Source organism: Microtus ochrogaster, linkage group LG2 (genome assembly GCF_000317375.1).
Source record: "Microtus ochrogaster isolate Prairie Vole_2 linkage group LG2, MicOch1.0, whole genome shotgun sequence".
NCBI lineage: Eukaryota > Metazoa > Chordata > Mammalia > Rodentia > Cricetidae > Microtus > Microtus ochrogaster.
Genome location: NC_022028.1, coordinates 21,318,314 through 21,337,346, shown reverse-complemented (window position 1 = coordinate 21,337,346; position 19,033 = coordinate 21,318,314). Strand labels below are relative to the sequence as shown.

The 19,033-nt window shown below is 40.8% G+C and overlaps 1 protein-coding gene across 1 annotated transcript in view; it reads left to right on the top strand.

Moving 5' to 3' along the window:
- Nucleotides 1-19,033, top strand: part of Uggt1 (UDP-glucose glycoprotein glucosyltransferase 1) — a 119,339-nt gene that overhangs the window by 38,040 nt on the left and 62,266 nt on the right. Inside the window, exons 12-15 of the mRNA XM_013351007.1 lie at nucleotides 1,378-1,469; nucleotides 3,994-4,144; nucleotides 7,648-7,767; nucleotides 11,647-11,732. Of these exons, the coding sequence (XP_013206461.1) occupies nucleotides 1,378-1,469; nucleotides 3,994-4,144; nucleotides 7,648-7,767; nucleotides 11,647-11,732 (449 nt within the window). The remainder of the gene's footprint in view (nucleotides 1-1,377; nucleotides 1,470-3,993; nucleotides 4,145-7,647; nucleotides 7,768-11,646; nucleotides 11,733-19,033) is intronic.

Sequence of the window (19,033 nt, the reverse complement as noted above, 5' to 3'; positions counted from 1 at the left end):
TTCTTTAAGGAGAGCAGTCTCCTAACCAGGGTGGGGGTGAGTCTGGTCCTGTTTTAAGTAGTCTTTCCTTAAACCTGTTTCATTCCTGCCTGTGATGCACTCCACAGGGTAGCTGGGTTCTTGTCCTTCGTTCCCATCAGCCCCACATGCAGCTTCTGAAGCTGCCAAGACACTCACTACGGTGTCTTCTTCGTCACTATGGTCTCTTGGCCACTTGGTCACTATGGGGATGGTGTTTAGAAACCCTTCTTTCAGTCCTTTGTTTCATCAAGGGGGCCTTGTGTTGGTTGCCAGCCCAGACTTGATTGGCATCACAATCAGGGAAGGCAACAGAAACATAAAAAAAGCAAAGCTTTGCACTTTAATCTGGCGCTTACAAACAGAGGTAAGGAAAATTCCAGAACCTAGAAGGGAGAATCCTCTTGTGACCCCAGTTTTAGATAGCTTACTTTTTTCTGCCTTCAATATTAAGGAGATAACTCAGTTTAGTTATAAAGGGCTTTCTTTGTTACTAAAGCAGTGAACATATGTGTATATTCCTTTGATGTCCTACATAAGGCAGTACAATAAGCTTTAGTTCTTTGTAGTCAGTTCAGAGAATTACTAGAAAATGAACGCAAAAATTAAATATTTTACTGTATTGTGGGCCAGGAAAAAACATTTTATTTTAAAAGTATGTAGATATAATATTTGTTCAATTAGTCCTACTTACAGTCTATTGTGTGTGATGTGTGTATGTTCGTATATGTTTGCATGTGTGTGGAAGACATTTTTGTGTGTACACATGCATTTCAGTGTATGTATTTATGGAAACCTGAGGGTGTTGTTGGGTGCCTTCCTGAATTGCTCTTCACTTTATTTACTGAGGCAGGGTGTTGACTGAACCTGGGACTCACACATTCAGCTAGTCTAGCTTGTTAGCCCGTTCTTGGGAATCCTACCTCTTCCAAAGTGCTGTGGTTGCAGGTAGATCACCATGCCTGCCTGCTTGGCATTTTTGTGGGTGGGTTCTGGGCGTCTGTTCTCTAGTCCTCTCTCTTGCATAGCAAGCACTTTCTTTATCCCCTGAGCCGCCTTTTTGGCTATTCTGTTTTCATTTTTGATAAGTGACTCTTAGCACTTGGCATTCTTACATGCCCAACATTATAGAAATGGTTGTGTCATCATCAGAATGAAGGAAGGAGGAAGGGAAAAAGGTGGAGGCCCAGTAAGGCAGCATCTTCAGTCTCTATAGGGGATGCACAGAGGAGTCCAAAGAAGAGTATGGAAGGGAATTCTGACCTGGCCCCAGAATGTCAGGATCTGTGTGGGTAATGTAGCTCGGGAACAACAAGCTTCGCTGAACGTACTCTCACTGCTCTTTCTGTGTGTTTTCAGTATTTCAAGGGAACAATAGGACTGCAGCCTGGAGATTCAGCTCTCTTCATCAATGGACTTCATATTGATTTAGATACCCAGGATATATTCAGGTATGGCTAATATACACTTTCCCCCCTCTTTCTGTAAGGTTTTATAACTGACACGTTCAGTTTTGTGTTTCTTCTTGGTATGGCATGAGGTAAGGCTCAAGCTTATGAGACTTACTGGAGGTGGGCCCATGCTGTGACTGGGGTAGGCAGAATGGTGTGTGGGCAAGTCTTGAGTGTTTAAAAGATATATATTTGAGGTTGTAGTTTTCCTGTTCATTGCAGAAGCATAGAAAAGAGCGCAGTTCTCTTGCTTCTGAGAATTGTGAAGTAGGTGTAAGCATAGTGCTGTCTCTCCTGTCTCGCAAGGCATTACTTTTAAAATTATTTTGAATATTCACTGTTTAAAAATTTTTGTTTTGTTTTTGAGACAGGGTTTTATTTGCTCAGGCTGGCCTCCCAGATTTGTGAGGATGGCCTTAAGTGAACCTTCTGCTTCTACCTGCCAACTGCTGGAATTATAGATGTGTACCATAACAAGTCACTTTGCATACTATTTTGTGCTACTCTTCTTAAAATGTAATTGAAGGCTAATAGAGTCTAAATTGTTGTCATACATTTTGGGGGCAGTGAACAAGTAGAATTCAGATTTTATCTATAGAGTTATTAGCAGTACCGTTGTCACTGTGGCTTTAAAAATTTTTTTTTATATTTTTATTTTGTGTGCACTAGTGTTTTGCCTGTGCGTATGTCTTCATGAGGGTGTTGAAACCACTGGAACTGAAGTTACAGGCAGCCTTGAGCTGCTATGTGGATACTGGGAATTGAACCTGGGTCCTCTGGAAGAGAAGCGAGTGCTCTTAACTCCTAAGCCATCTCTTCCCATCATTATGGCTTTATAATAGTGAAAATAAAAGCAGTTGTTAATGCTTTAGGAGTAGTTTCACAATATTATTTTGTGAATTAATTGAATTAATCTTTATACCTGTTTGTTGTATTACAGACCTTGTGATAAGTTAATAAAGTGAATATGAATATTTTAGAATATTGTTCATGTGACTTCATTGAGTGATTTATTAAAAATAGTCTATCCTTCAGATTATTGCAAACAAAGAGACTGATCATTACAATTTTAAATAATATAGAGTATAGAAACTAAATAAAGTTCCTGCCCTCTTGTTAGTTTCTTTAGCTCTTAGTTCCCAGAAGACTTTTCCATTGCCATCAACGTGTGCGTATGTGTAAGTGTATGAGAACCTGTTTTAACTGACCCTGATATTAAAACACATTAAAGATTTCATGTGCTTTTTAATATAACTAAGGATTCATTTGTTGATACAAAAAAATATAATACCGATTAACTCTTCTTTTAAAGCAAGGTGACTTAGTTGGTATGGTAAGTGCTTCAAATATGAGAACCTGAGTTCAGATCCCCAGCACCTACAAGCCAGACATGGTGCACACGTGTGTAACTCTAGCACTGGTTTGGTGGAGGCAGCTGCTCTCTGAAGCTGTAAGTTGAATAAAGAGGCTCTATCACAAAGAAACCAGTCACCCAATGTGGACCTCTGGCCTCTACCACACATGGGAACATTTGCAAGGATGTAAGCTACATATAGTGCTCACAATGAAAAATACAAATGAATAAATTAAGGCCTGTGAGTTACCTTAGAAGGCAATCACTTGCCATCTGGCAGTGCAAGCCTGACAGACTGAGTTCGATCCCTGGAACCTACATAAAGATGGAAGGAGAGAACTGACACCACCAAGTTTTCTTCTGATCTCCACACACATGCAGCAGCACGCACACATACCTTACACACTGTATGCCCAATAATAGCAGATAAATTTATTTAAAAAATAAATAAACAAATAAAACATGTGGTATATGGCTGGGAGATGACTTAGTCTTGAAATGCTTGGACCCGAGTCTAGGTCTTACATAAAGTGCTAGGTTTTATGGCACACATCTGTAATCCTACTGCTGGGGAAATGGAGATGAGTATTCATGGAACATTCTGGTCAGTAGCCATGATGGGTCAGGAAGCTCCAGGATCAGTGCCTCAAAAAAGTAAGGTGCAGAGAGTGGAAGATATCCTGACATTGAGCACTGGCCTCCATGCTCACACACATGTAGACATATGAACACATGAATACATACTCTCCCACTTACATGCACTATGAAGTGTAATTGAGGACTATTTAATTATGTATACAGAGATAATCTAAGTTTGTACTGAGAGATAATGTACATATCCACCAAGAATGTAAATAAACAGGATGACGAAAGCATATCCTGCCACTGTTGAAAGCATATCCTGCCACTGTCCTGTGTCCTCTGACCAGATGAAACAAAACAAAAAACTCCATTTTTGAATCTTCAGTCAGTTTCTTTTAGCACTGAATTTTGAACTGATAGAAAATTTCCAAGGCTTTCATAAGTTTTTTTCCCTACCAAATACCATCAGGCTGTGTGTGTGTGTTGTATATTGTGAATTGAATCCAGGGTCTCATATGCTAGGCGAGTATTCTGCTGCTCTGGCATAATAGCCAACCCTTAACTAGACACCTTGTTTTTTTTCTGCAGTTTGTTTGATATGCTGAGGAATGAAGCCCGGGTAATGGAGGGTCTGCACAGACTAGGAATAGAAGGCCTTTCTCTACATAATATTTTGAAGCTCAACATCCAGCCTTCTGAGGCTGACTATGCAGTAGACATCAGGAGTCCTGCTATTTCAGTGAGTATTTATTTGAATGGTCCTGAGGCCTCCCACTGGTCAGGTCCCTTACCACTAATTATGCCTAATTTGTGCCTTATCAAAGATTTATAGGTGCTTGTGTGAGACTGTGTTAAGGTAGGCTCTGTCTGTCTGTCTGGGATTAAAAGCATGTGCTGCCACACTGGGCATAAGATAGGTTTTTACATGCTTTAAATTTTCTGACTCTCATGAGTAAGAAGCATTGTTTTCAGGACTGGAGAGATGGCTCAGCTTTAAGAGCATATACTGCTCTAGCAGAGGACCAAAGTTTAGTTCCCTACATCCACATCTGGTGTTTTACAATCACCTGTAACTTCATCTGTAGAGGAATCAGATATTTCTAAGCTCTGTGGGTATTCCACAAATCAAATAATTAAAAAATTTAAAAAAAAAACAAGCATTCTCTCCATTGTGTTGTATTCAGATGAACATCTTGGGAAAGAGGGTTTGTATTTTCCCAGTTGGGTCTAGGTTCTGTGGGTTTATTTAATTTAATGCGTAATTTAAAACTATTATTAGAACATATTTCTAATAAGTAGCCTTATTTTTTGGGACCTTACTGTTGGCAGTGTGATCCATGTCTCTGTCATCTGTAAAAAGAATTTTGGGAATAGTGGTGCATTATCTTTTCCCCCCTTGGTTTCTGTCCTGCGTTTATTTCAGATGCATTTTATTGGAAGATAGATACTTACTCTGAACCAGGCATGCGTATCCTGCAGCCTGTTGGCCACATGTATCCCAGGATAGCCACGAATGCAGCCCAGTGTATTTACGGATGCTAAAACTTGGACCTGCCTGTTTGTAGATTCTCATTACTTACATTCTCACTTGGTGGTGTAACCATTGCATATTTTGATACATACAGTTTGATTTCTGACAGCATGATTTTGTTTATAAAGAATAAAGAAAATAACATAATAGATTGATAATTATATGGCCCATTACCATTCTTTCTAAATAATCAATTTGTATAATTCTTTTCTTGGAGTGAAAAATGTTTCAATTGAGGCCATTTTTGTGTTCTTTCCTAGTTATACCTCTTTTCTCCTCACAGACAATTCTTTCCTGAAGTTGGCATGCATTCCTCTGTCTCTAATTGTATTTCCTTTTAAAGGTTTTCAATATTTTCTTAATCTGGTGTGTCTCTTGGTCTCATATCTATTTCCTTTTTTTTTTTAATTTATTTTTTTTATTTTCGAGACAAGGTTTCTCCATGGCTTTTTGGTTCCTGTCCTGGAACTAGCTCTTCTAGACCAGGCTGGCCTAGAACTCACAGAGATCCGCCTGCCTCTGCCTCCTGAGTGCTGGGATTAAAGGCGTGCGCCACCACCGCCCAGCCTATCTATTTCCTTTTCATTCCATAGTCTCGATTTTATTTTGTGACCACCTTTTAGGCTTCCATTCTCCACATTCTTTTTAAAGATGACAAGGGCCCAAAGAACTCATACAGCAAATAATAAAGTCCTTTTAAATCATGTAATTAAGAACATATTAATAGTGGTTTTAAATTACTCGTATTGCTGGATATGATGGCACACGCCTTTAACCCTCGTACTCAGGAGGCAGTAACAGGAGGATCTCTGTGAGTTTGAGGCCAGCCTGGTCTATATAGTGAGTTCCAGGACAGCCAGGGCTACATAGTAAGACCTTATCTCAAAAAACAAACAAACAAATTCACACTGTTAGAAAATCCTTTTTCTTAACACATTTTTCTTAAGACTTTTAGAGAGATCAGAACTGGAGTACTTGGTGGTATTGGAAGGTCCATTAGAGTAGAGTGAGATTTCTAGACAACAACATTGTATGAGAGTTCCTGTTGTTCCTTTTTTAAAAACATATTACTTACTTTTTTAAAAAGCCATACTTCTATAAATGAAAATTTCATATACTTAGGTGCTTTAGTTAGGGTTTCTATTGCTGCAATGAAATAGTGTGACCAAAAATCAAGGTGAGGAGGAAAGTATTTATTTGGCTTACACTTCCACATCACTGTTCACCATCAAAGGAAGTAAGGACAGGAACTCAAACAGGGCAAGAACCTGAAAGTTCCTCTGATGCAAACACCATGGAGGGCTGTTGCTTATTGGCTTACTCCTCATGGTTTGCTCATCCCAGTTTCTTACAGAACCCAGGACCGGCAACCTAGGGATGTTACCACCTTACAGTGGGCAAGAGCCCTCCCCCATCAGTTACTGCTTAGGAAAATGCCTTTCAGCCAGATCTTATGGGGACATTTCCTCAATTGAGGTTCCCTCTTCTCAGATAGCTAGCTTGTGTGAAGTTGACACAATACTAGCCAGAGGCTGACGGTTCTCTGTGAGTTCAAGGCCAGCCTGGTCTACAAAGCAAATTCCAGGATAGCCAGAGCTAGACAGTAAAGCCCTGTCTCAAAAGAGAAAGAAGAAAGAAAAAACTTTCCTCCTGGGTCGCTAGTATGAGCAGTTGCTTGTGTGCTCGTCCAGAGCATTCTACTCACACAAGCAGGAAAATATCTGTATATTTTAACTGTGCTTCGTTATGTGGGCAGCAGGTGCTTACTGTTCATGTGTTGTTCTTCTGCCTCCCTCCTGTTGTAGATGCTGCCATGTTGGGTCTCTGTGTCCTTTTCTCCCACATACCTGTGAGAATTCAATTGGAATGGATGCCTGCATACACTTAATGGTTCTAGTCAGGTCTTCAGTGTGTTTTTATCTGTTTCTTTAAATGAGTGTTGCAGACATCACCATTACCTGAGGGTTCCTATGTGCTCTGTGCTTTTGCCTAGTCTTGGGTCCTGACAAACTGTTAATGTTTTCCAACTTAATGAATGTGAAGTTTTCTTGTGAATTCATTTATGTTTCACAGATTGTGAATGAAGTTGTGTTTACTGATCACTTATGATCCCTATGTAGTTTTTTTTAAATTTAAATATATTTTTTGTTTTGTTTTTTCGAGACAGGGTTTCTCTGTTTAATAGCCCTAGCTATTCTGGAACTCACTTTGTAGACCAGGCTGGCCTCAAACTCATGGAGATCTTCCTGTCCCTGGGATTAAAGTTGTGTGCCACCACATCTAGCTTAGTTTTATTTTATCCTTATCTCATTTCCTGTGGGTTGCTTGATTTTTTTTTTAAATAATATTTGTTGTTGTTGGTCTTTAGTTGGTTGTGTTGATTGTAAATAATTTCACCTGTTTTATTGCTTTGTTGTAGTTATTCGTTTTTCTATTCAATCTTTGTATATTTGAAAATAGTCTATCTCTTATGCCTATGTGTTTGCTGGAGACAAGGTCTTGTATATCCCAGGCTGGCGCCAAACTCTATGTAGCTATGGACAATTTTAATACCTGATTCTCCTGTCTCTACCTCCTGAGTGCTGGGATTATAGGCATGAGCCACCATGCCTATCTCTACTATGTGATTCTTAAAGTCTCATTAACTATCTTTTTGTCCCCCATCAGTGACTAATGTGTATGTACCATGTTGTGTTTTTTGTTTTATTCAGTGGGTCAACAACCTAGAGATTGATAGCCGATATAATTCATGGCCTTCTAGTTTACAAGAGTTACTTCGACCTACCTTTCCTGGCGTTATACGGCAGATCAGGAAAAACTTGCATAACATGGTAAGTAAAACTTTCTCCTCCTCATATCTGTTTCTCCTTGCTGTGTCTCTTCTTTTCCATCATTTGTAGAATGTTCAGTTTTCCCTGTATGTGTGCACAGTGTTCAAGTGGAAAGGACTATGTTCATGTTACAGCAGTGTGACAGCCTGTGTTGCTGTGTGACACATGTACTTCATCCATACTGAAGGTTTACAATGGACCAAACTATATTTTAAGTTTATATTTTAAGACTTTATATCCCTAGAGCAATTTAAGTTTATAGAAATGTTGTATAAGTTTTAAGAGAGTGCTTGATGTGTATGTGTAGCTCAAAAGACACATGACTACTGCTCTTCTGTCATGTCTTTTGTGTATATGTCAGTAGGCTTCTTTTTATTTCAAATTACAACTTAGTCATTGGCTCACTTCATTTTTTTTTTTTTTTATCTTACTAAGTAAAAGAAAGGAGGGCAACATAAAAAAACTAGTGGGATACTTGACATTGCACTTGGGAAATGAACGCATCAATATCTGTCCAGTGGAAGTAGTTGTGATTCTCAGTGAGTCTCAGGGTCATGAGATATTTGGTCCTGATGTTTGTTCTCTTGGTGTGATACATTACTGCCCCCTCATCTGCTCTTTCTCGTGAGCCACTGAGTTTAATTAGAGAGTCCTAGTTTGCTTCCTATTACTGTGATAAAGTACATGACCAAAAGCAAACGGGAAGGACTTTATTTCACAGCTTATAGTTCACTGAGAATGGAACTCAAGGCAGGAACTGGAGCAGTGGTCACAGAAGAAAGCTGCTTACTTCCTTGCTCTCCATGACTTGCTCTGCCTGCCTTCTTATACAACCTGGGGCCACCTGCGCAGGGGCAACACCACCCACAGTGGGCTAGGCCCTTCCATATCAATCATAAATTAAGAAAATACCCTAATAGATTTGCCTATAGGTCAGTCTGATGGAGGCATTTATTTCCATTGAGGGTTCCTCTTCCCAAATTACTCTAGCTTTTGTCAAGTTGACAAAATAGTAAACACAATTGGCCTGTCATTACCTTGACACACAGACAGATCACTATTAAACTGTAGCCTTTTCTTTCTTGTCTCTTCTCAAGATGTTATGTTGATACTAATATCACAATATTGACACTATAATATTAAATATACCACAGTCTTTAAAAAAATGCAAACACTTTAAAAGTTCAAGTTCTCTTTAAAATATCCGCCATTTCTTTAAATGTCCGAAGTCTCTCCAACAGTAAGCTCCTGTAACAGTCACATCAAAGCAAACCCAAAGTTCAGCAGTGTAAACGTATGGTTCCTGGTGTCAGGGCTATTCATGATCCTCTGGGCTCTGAGAGGCCGGGGCAGCTCCTTTTCCCCGGCTGTGCATCTGTAGCACAAGCACCTTCTTTCTCCACAGCGACTACTTCTTGGTGGCTGTCTCCAGGGTGCTGGTGCTCTCTCCAAAGCACCTGGGCTGCACCTTTACCAATAACTTCACCTGAGCTTTCTCCAGGGACTCTGACTTTGGCACGTGGTGACAAGCCTCGCCTTCTCTCTATGAACCCCTTGAGTACAGGGGTTACCACTGCAGCTGAGGCTGTAGCTTCACCAGTGGCTTCTCTTGGCCTCTCATATGGTGCCAGTCTGTGCCGCTCTTCGTGACCTCTGTATCCCTTCAAAACCAGTACTTCAAACACTCACAAGTTTGGCTGCCAGCATGAAATTCAGCCTTACCCCCTCTGGACTATATACTTTTTGTGCATTGGCCTGAGGAGAATTTCCACACTCCCGTCATGGCCCATTTAAGTTTGAGCACTAATGACTTTTCCAGCCCAAAGTTCCAAACGCTTCCACAGTTTTTCCTAAAACAACACGGTCAGGTCTGTCACAGCAGTAGCCCAGTTTCTGTCCGAGTTAGCTTTCTGTTACTTTAATGAAGACTAACCAAAACCAGCGTAGGGGGAAAGGGTTTATTTCATCTTACAGCTTACAGTCCACCCTGGAAGGGGGACACAGGGCAGGCTCCTGGAGAAACAGAAACTGAAGCAGGGGCTCTGAGCAGCTGCCTACCAGCTTGCTCCCCATGGCTTGCCCAGTCCGCTTTGTTTCACAACCCAGCACTGCTTTCCCAGGGGGCACCAGCCACAGCATGCTGGGCCCACCTATATCAGTCATTAATTAAGAAAACCGCCAGAGGCTTGCCCACAGACCAGTCTGATGGAGGCCTTTCCCAGTTAAGGGTCCTTCTTCCCAGCGACTGTAGCTTGTGTCAAGTTGACAAAACTAGGGTTCCTTAGAGGCTATTTTAAAAAATGTCTCTCCCTTCCCTACCAGCCTTTAACTGTAACTAGCCCTCTGGAGGAGGGAGGGCTTCCTGAGCTCTAATATCATAATCCCTCAAATTTAGTAATTCAGCTAACTTCTTAGTTTTCCACTGCCCTTCTCACCCCATCCCTCATTTCTCTGTCTCTTTCTCTTCACAGCTGTTTCACAGAACAGAAGCAGGAGAGCATTGAGATTTATATGGGAAACAACCCTCTGAACTTCTCTCTCTCTTTTAATCTTAGCTTTTTATTTCATGTATTTAATTCTCAGCGTGTGCATGTGTGTAGGCCCGCACATGCCACAGTGTGTGCATCTAAGTCAGCACAACCTTTAGGAGTTGGTTCTCTCCCAGTATGTGGGAACCAGAAATCGAATTTTTTTTCAGAATTGGCAACACATGACCCACCAAGCCAGTGGTTCTCAACCTTCCTAATGCTGTGACCTTTTAACATGGTTCCTCTTGTTGTGGTGACCCCCAACTGTAAAATTATTTTATTGTTACTTCATAAACTGTAATTTTGCTGCTGTTATTGTAATATAATTATCTCTGTTTTCTGATGGTCTTGGTGACCCTTGTGATAGGGTTGTTTGAACCCCACCCCATACACAAAGGGGGCGCTACCTGCAGGTTGAGAACCACTTCACTAAGTTCATCTTGCCAATCCTGTATTTTTCTCAGTCGTTCAAATTACCCTTTTCCTTTCACAATTCAGGTCTTTCCCTTTCTTACCATGAGCGAACTTTAATTTTTTTTTTTTTGGTTTTTCGAGACAGGGTTTCCGCTGTGGCTTTGGAGCCTGTCCTGGAACTAGCTCTGTAGCCCAGGCTGGTCTCGAACTCACAGAGATCTGCCTGCCTCTGCCTCCCGAGTGCTGGGATTAAAGGCGTGCGCCACCATCGCCTGGCTAATTTTTTACTTTTAAAAAGTTTTATTTTAGATAATTTTTATGTACCTGAGGCTGACCTTTAACCTCATTATATAGTTGAGGATGACTTTGGACCTAAGATCCCCTACCTCCACCTCCCATGTGCTAGGATTGCAGGTATGCATCACCAGGCCTGGTTTCCAGCTGGAGTTTGAATCCAGAGCCTTTTGCATGTTTGGTGAACACTCTACCAAATGAATCACAGCCTCAGTCCGAGTAACTTCATCGTGTAGAGAATGTGTACAAGCTGGTTAGCACATGAGGACTTCATACATCAGTGCTATTGTTATTGTTAATTCAGGGAGCCTTAGAAACAAATATAACAAAAAGGCAGCTCTGTTTTCCAAAGTGTGAGAACTGATAAAACTGAGGTTTATCTGATATGGTAGAATAGGCAGGCATCAGCAGTCTGGATTACTGGTGGATGTCACCAGTGAAATCCATGGAAAAAAAAACTCTCTTCCCACTACCACATTCTGAATGTTGAGGGTGGCAGCTGCTGTTTTTATTCATAACTCCCTTTGTATGTGGTTCAGTAATATTTTGGGAAGGATTGACTTCATGTATGACAATTTGTGTCATTTCTCTTAGTCCATGCGTGATTGCCATTTCATGGGTTCTTGTCTTTTTCCTCTGACAGGTGTTTATTGTTGATCCTGTGCATGAGACCACAGCCGAGTTGATTAGCATAGCTGAGCTGTTCCTCAGCAATCACGTACCATTAAGGTAACACTGGGGTCATTCAGCTGAGGCTTGGTTTGTTATTTGAATCACATGTCTGGTTTCATTGAATTGTAGTATAATTAATAGCTGGATTCACTAATGACAGTTTTATCTTCTGCTTGGTGAGACATCTGTGTCTTTAGGGACTAAGAGTTTAATTCTGAGCACAAAGGCACTTACCACCATTGAATTATTAACAAGTAGCTGTGTGAAAGTAGTTTGTGGTCTTCACTTGCTTTTTATTGGAAAGGACTTTCCTGGATGCATGTCCACATAGAAAAGCCCGTTTCTAATTTCAGCAGAGAGCTTTGCTAGTGGCTTTTTTGACTTTTAAGGACTAAATGCTTTATAATGTTTAAATGTTAAGTAGCCTTCTGTAGATACAGACAGACACATCTATGTTAGTTGTGTTGCCAGGTCTACCAACTGAACACCAGGTAGCTGGGTTTCTCCTCTTCTTTTCATAGACAATTATATAAAAAAATACATATATTGTTATATATATATTTACATATATGTGTTACATATACATGTGTTACGATATTTTCCCTTACAGTCTGTAATAATTCTGGTAATTTTACATGCTGATGAAATTTGAGCTCCTTTTCTTTTCTCTCCAAGAAAGGGTCTCACTGTGCATCTCTGATTGTCTGGAACTCTCTCTGTAGACCAGGCTGGTGTTGAACTCACAGAGATCCACCTGTTTCTGCCTCCCAAGTGCTGGCCTTAAAGGCGTGCACCTCTATGTCTCCTGAAATCTGAGTTCTTAAAAATGAAGAAACTAAAGGACAAAATAATTTCTAGTAAATAAACATTATGACATGTTTATTACCCCATACTGAGTTGTGGTAGGCTTGTATGAATGATATCTGTCCTGTTTGCCTTTTGCATACCTTAGCTCTCTATAAGAATATATTTGATTGTCTTGTCTGAATGATATCTGTACTTTGGCACTCTATAAGAATGTATTTGATTAAGTGCTTAGGATATATGGAGCTCTGCGGGGAGGACCCGGGTTTCCCAGGGGCTTTGAAGAAAAGGAGGACTATTAGGACCAGAAAAGCAGAGATCGTTGAGTGCAATAAAAATTTTCATTTAAATTTGAACACCACCTGGCAGATGGAGAAAATAAATTGCTAAATTACAGCCATGTTTGTTTAAAGGCGGATCTGAGCACATGTAAATTGGTTCATGGTACACAGTGGGCCCTAACCAAACATTTGTACAGTTGTACTGAGGCACAGGAAGATTACAGATGTAGGGAACAAAGGCACTTGAGCTCTGGGCACAGGAAGGGTGTCTTGTGAGCATCAGAGGGGAGCTGGCAGATAGGTTGACCTTTGCTCTTGGTGTAGGAATGTGGTCCTACCCTGTGGCATTGATACAAGCTGTAGACTCCCCGGGGCTATTCAGTAAGGGAGGTACCCAGGAGACACAAAAGCCTGAAGTTTTTGTCTTACCTGAAGAAAAACTGATACCCAATTAGAAACTAGAGATGGGAAGTGGACTTACTTATAAAGAGATAAGGAGATTCTGGAGATGTAATTAGGTGTCAATTTGCCAACGTAAGGATGTTTAGGACATTTTTTTCTAATTACAGGGTTTATATCATGAGTAAAAATTTAAAAATAAAGAGTTAACTTGAAAACAATCTGTTTGCCTACACACACACACACACACACACACACACAGAGAGAGAGAGAGAGAGAGAGAGAGAGAGAGAGAGAGAGAGAGAGAGAGAGAGATAACTGATACTTTTTTTTTTTTGAGATAGGGTCTCATTGTGTAGACCAGACTGACATAGAACTCAGTGAGATCCTCCTGCTTCTGCCCCTCAAGTTCTGAGATTACAGGTGTGTTCCACCCCATCAGGTCCACTGTTAACAGTTCTTATTTGATAAATATGTTCATAGTTTTTACATTTCCAGACTTAATATGTCACTACCCTTTGCTCATCTTCATCCCCATCACTCTGCTGTGTCCCTTGTCTCTTTCCCTGCTTCTGCACGTACTCTTCTTGTGTATGTGTGTCTTCTTGTTTGTGTCACTGTTGCTGTGACCCAAAGTTACTTGTGGAAGAAAGGCTTTATTTCACTTTTACAGTCCATCATCACGGGAAGCTAAGGCAGGAACCCATAGCAGAAACTAAAGCAGAGACCATGTATAAGAATGCTTCTTGCTGGGGTGTTTCATATGGCTTGCTCAGCTGGCTGTTTTATATCATCAGCTAGCCCACTTGCCTAGTGAGTTATCACCCACAGTGGATGGACCCTCCCGTATCAATCAGCAATCAAGGAAAGTCATCCAGACGTGACTACGGTGCTGTTCCTCAGTTGAGGTTCCCTCTTCCCAGTTGTGTCAAGTTGACAACTAAGAGTATCCCTGTTTTGCATATATGTTTCTTAAATGTGTCCGGGTTCTGTCTGTGCGTGTGTGCACCTATGTGCATATGCATGCATGTTTTTTTTCTGAGTCTAGCTTACTTTGTTTAACATTATCTCCAGTTCCACCCATTTTGTACAAATTTTCTTTTTGTCTAAATAAAATTGTATTATAGTAGACTGCCTTTTAGAAGCACAGTTATCAAATTCAGCATTGTGGGACACATCATTAATCCCAGCACTTGGGAGGCAGAGGCAGGCAGGTTTCTGTGAGTCCAAGGACAGCCAGAACTACATAGTTGAGACCCTGTCTCAAAATCAACAACCACAAAAAAAGAAGGAAGCCCAGTTAGGAGGGTCTGCTGACACAGGCCTGTATTCCCAGCGCTTGGGAGACAGAACAGGGGAATCCTAATTTTGAGACTAGCCTGGGCTTTATATTGTGGTCAATATAGGTTACACATATTCTGTCTTAAAGAAATCTAAAAATAAATAAAAACTAAATCATGTTGATTAAATAGCTGGGGGTATAGCTCAGTGTTAGAGTACTTGGCTAACATGGGTGAGACTCTAGGTTTAACTTCCAGAACCAAACAAACCTGTCTTGATTGATATATTATCATTAAATAAACTCTATCATATATATAATGGTTCATTGTTTGATATTGGTAATATTATGGATTTTGACAGAGGTCGAGTATTAACTGTTTACATTATACATACTAACTAAAGTCACTGTTCTAAAAATTCCCATGCTATATGTTTGCCCTTCCCTCCAATAACTTGAATCTTTCGACAGCACTGACTTTTTAACTATCCTCATAGTTTTTTTTTTAAATCTTTTTTAGAATATCATATACCTGCAGCTATATATATATATGTATGTATGTATGTATGTATGTATGTATGTATGTATGTATGTATGTAGCTCTTTAGTCTGACTTGTTTCATTTAGCAATGTGCAATTCAGGTTATTTAGTAATTGTGAGAGTTCATACAAAATTTCCATCCATCCATCCATCCATCCATCCATCCATCCATCCATCCATCCATCCATCCAATCAATCCAGGCTGGCCCAGAACTCTTGATTTTTTTTGAATCAGGAGTTTCCATAGCATGTACCCACAACCTCCTAATTTCTTTTAACCACGGAGTAATGTTTCATTTTGTTTATCCTTTCACCTCTGATGGGATCATTTTAGTCTGCTTTCTGTTGGTGTGATAAACACTGTTCCAGAAGCAACTTGGGCTTATTTCATCTTACAGTTTACAGAGCATCATGAAAAGGGAGTTAGGGTGGAAACTCCACTCAGGTACCTGGAGGCAAGGGATGAACGAAAAGCCATGGAGGAATGATGCTTACTGGTTTGTTCCTGGAGCCTTGCTCAGTTTGCTTTCTTATACAACCCAGGGTGACTTACCAAGGGGGCGCTGGCTGTAGTAGGCTAGACCCTCCCACATCAATCATGAATCAGGGAAATGCCCCATAGACGTGCTCAAGGATTATCTGACTGAAGTAATTCCTCAACTGAGATTCCTTCTTCCCAGGTCTATCTAGGTTTCTTTCAAACTGAACAAAATTTACCAACACAACTGACAGTCAGCTTAATACACAATTACATCACTATTATTAAGTCATTTCTTTTCTTTTTATCCTCAAAATCTCATGTTAATATTAATATCACATTATACAGCACAGTTCAACTTTTAAAAATCCTTAAGTCTTTGAAAATTCCATTACTTAGCAGTTCAGTGTCAGGATCTAGAGAAATGTCTTAGCAGTTAAGACCATATACTGCTCTTCCAAAGAATCCAAGTTAAATTGCCAGCACTCAACAGGGAGCTCACACCCACCTGTAACTCCAGCTCCAGCAAATCTAACATCTCTAGCCTCTGCAGGCACCTGCACTCTTGTCTGCGTACCAACACACAGACACATAATTACAAATAAATGTTTTTAAAAACTCATTCACTTTAGGATACCTAGCTTCTCTTAAAAATCCAAACTCTCTCAACTGTGATCTTCTGTAAAGTAAAAAATAAGGTACATACTTCTTATTCCAAGAGGAAAGAACCAGGTTAAAGCAAAATCCGAAACCAACAGTGTAAATAGCTCAGTGTCTGATATCTAGAACTCACGGTTTTCAGGGCTCCAGAGGGTTTGGGTAGCCCCGCCTCTTCAGGTACACCATCCACAGTACACAACCTGTCTTACAGACTCTGGTGAACTTCATTTTACGCTGCTGTCCTTGGTGGTCCTCCCACGGACCTGACATCTCCACTATGCTGGAGTCTGCTGCAGCTGAGGGTGCACCTTTCTCAGTGCTCTCTCCTAGGGATTCTGACCTCAGCTTCTCTATCCCTTTAGTTCTGAGGTCTTCATTGCAACTCAGGCTGCATCTTTGCCAGTGACCTCTTAGCTTCTCACAATGTCAAGCCTCAGCCTCTTCATGACCTCACTGCAACCGAGGCTGCCCCTTCCCCAGTGGCCTTTCCTGGCCTCTCCCAGCATCAGGCCTCAGCTGTTCTCTAGGACCCATTCATACCTTCAAAATCACTTCCACGTGTGAGACTCTTACACATCATTGTGTTTGGCTGCCAGTTTGAGATGCAGCCCTGGTCCCCTCTAAACCATAGCTTCTATATGCTGACTTTTCAGAAACTTTAAAGATTTTACCCTGGTGATACTGGTCTTTTATTAATCACAACTGATCTTTCAGCCTCAGGTAATCAATATTAATTGTCCTTGGAAAGCCAAGGCTTCACTTCAATGGTGCTGGTCTCTGCTAATCACAACTGATTCTCTAGTTGACCAGAAACTATGTATTCCTAATTCAGAACATTTGCATGCTATCCCTGACAGCATGCTTCTCTCTGAAAGTTCACTAGTCAAGCATTTCTTCCAAGCTTTCACAGAATAGCCGACTAAACTTTGGGCACTCAATGGGTTTTCCAGCCAGAGGTCCACACACTTGTACATGCCTTCCAAACCCAACATGACCAGGTCTGTCACAGCGATGCCCAATGATCGTGGTACCAGTTTCTGTTTTAGTTTGCTTTCTGCTGCTGTGATAATCACCACGCCAAAAGCAATTCAGGGAGGAAAGGGCTTATTTCATCTTACAACTTACAGCCCAGCATGAAGAGCAGTCAAGGTAGAAGTTCCAGGCAGGAACGGGAGCAAAGAACATGGAGGAAGAGCTGCTTATGGTCTTGTTCTTCATGGCCCAGGACCACTTGCATAGGGGTCACCACTCACAGTAGGCCAGGTCCTCCCACATAAATGACTCATGAAGAAAAGACATACCCACGGGGGAGTATGATGGAGGCAGTTCCTCAGTGGGGATTTTCTTTTCCGAGATATGGTTAGATTTGTATCAAGTGATGAAAACTAACCAGGGCCTGCATATTGCTTTCTTCCAAATTTGAGCAGGTACTACTAAAGCTTCTAAATAGCCATGTAGAGATTTTTATGTGGACAAAGTTCTGTTGGCAAGGTTGCTGGACTGTGTGATGAGTATATGCTTAGTTTTTTAAGAACCAGTCAAAGTGGCTTCCAAAGCGTCTACACCATTTTACTTTTTCACTGGCAATGAATTGAGAATACTGTTGCTTCTCACTAACATGTAGTTTTTGGACATTTCAGAGGATATATAGCAATAGGTTGCTGTTCAATTATTACTCTGTAATGGCTTAGGATCTTAGTGTTTTATTTTGTGAGTATCTAGTCAGAAAACTTAATTTGTTTATTTCTGTGGACTTTTTGAGACAGGACTTTGCTATGTAGTCTAGGCTGACCTGAAACTTGATTTGTAGTCTGGGTTAGCCTCAAACACACCGTCCTTCTGCCCCAGCATTCCACGTGCTAGGGTTACAACTGTGCTGCCATGCCCAGATTCTTTAGCCTGTGTAAAATTGTTTGTTTGATGCTGAGTCATTTTACATTTGGGACATCAGTCCTTTTCAGATGGCTATTTTTCAAGGATTTTTCTGCTAGTCTGTGGTTTTTCCTTTACTTTTCTTGGTAGGGTCCCCCCCCCCCTTTCTCAAAGCAGGAACTTTTTGTTTTGAGGGGTTTGATTTGATTTTTTTTTCTTTTAGACAGCGTCCCACTATGTAGTTCTGCTAGTAGACCAGGTTGGCCTTGAACTTACAGAGATCCACCTGCCTCTGCCTCCCCAAGCACTAAGATTAAAGGCATGGGCTACTATTTGTACTATTTGAGGTTTACAAAACAGAAGTTTTAAACTTCAATGATGTCTGCCTTCTCGGTCATTTTATGATTCTGTGTGTGTGTGAGTGTGAGTGTGCGCGTGCGCGTGTGTGCACCAGAGTTGATGTTGGTGTTTCCCTAAGTTATTACCACTACAGTAACTGAACCTGGATCTCACAGACTGGCTAGGCTGCTAGCCAGAGAGGTCCGCCCCCTGCCAAAATTCTTCTGTTTTCACCTCCATACTGAGGTTACAGACATATATACCCCCGTGCCCAGTTTATTGTACATGGTGTTAGGGATCTGAGTTGGGTACTCATGCTTGTGTAGCAAGCACTTTGCCTGTGAAGCCATCTCCCTAACTGGATCATGCTTTTTGATCTAACCTGTCATTAGCCAAACCTGACACCACCAACCAATTCTTTCCAGGGCTATTTTCCAGGACTTTGTAGGTTTGGTTTTCCACTTACATCTGTTGTATTTTTGTGTTAATTTTTGTGAAGGGTAAATTTATATCTAAATTCATTACTTTGCTTGTGCAGTTGTTTCAGTACCATTTGTTGGCATAACTGCAATGCTATTAGTCTAGATGCCCAGACTGCCCATGAGTCTTCATACTTATCCGTCTCTGTATGATATACGACAGTTGATTCCCTTCCTTCCTTCCTTCCTTCCTTCCTTCCTTCCTTCCTTCCTTCCTTCCTTCCTT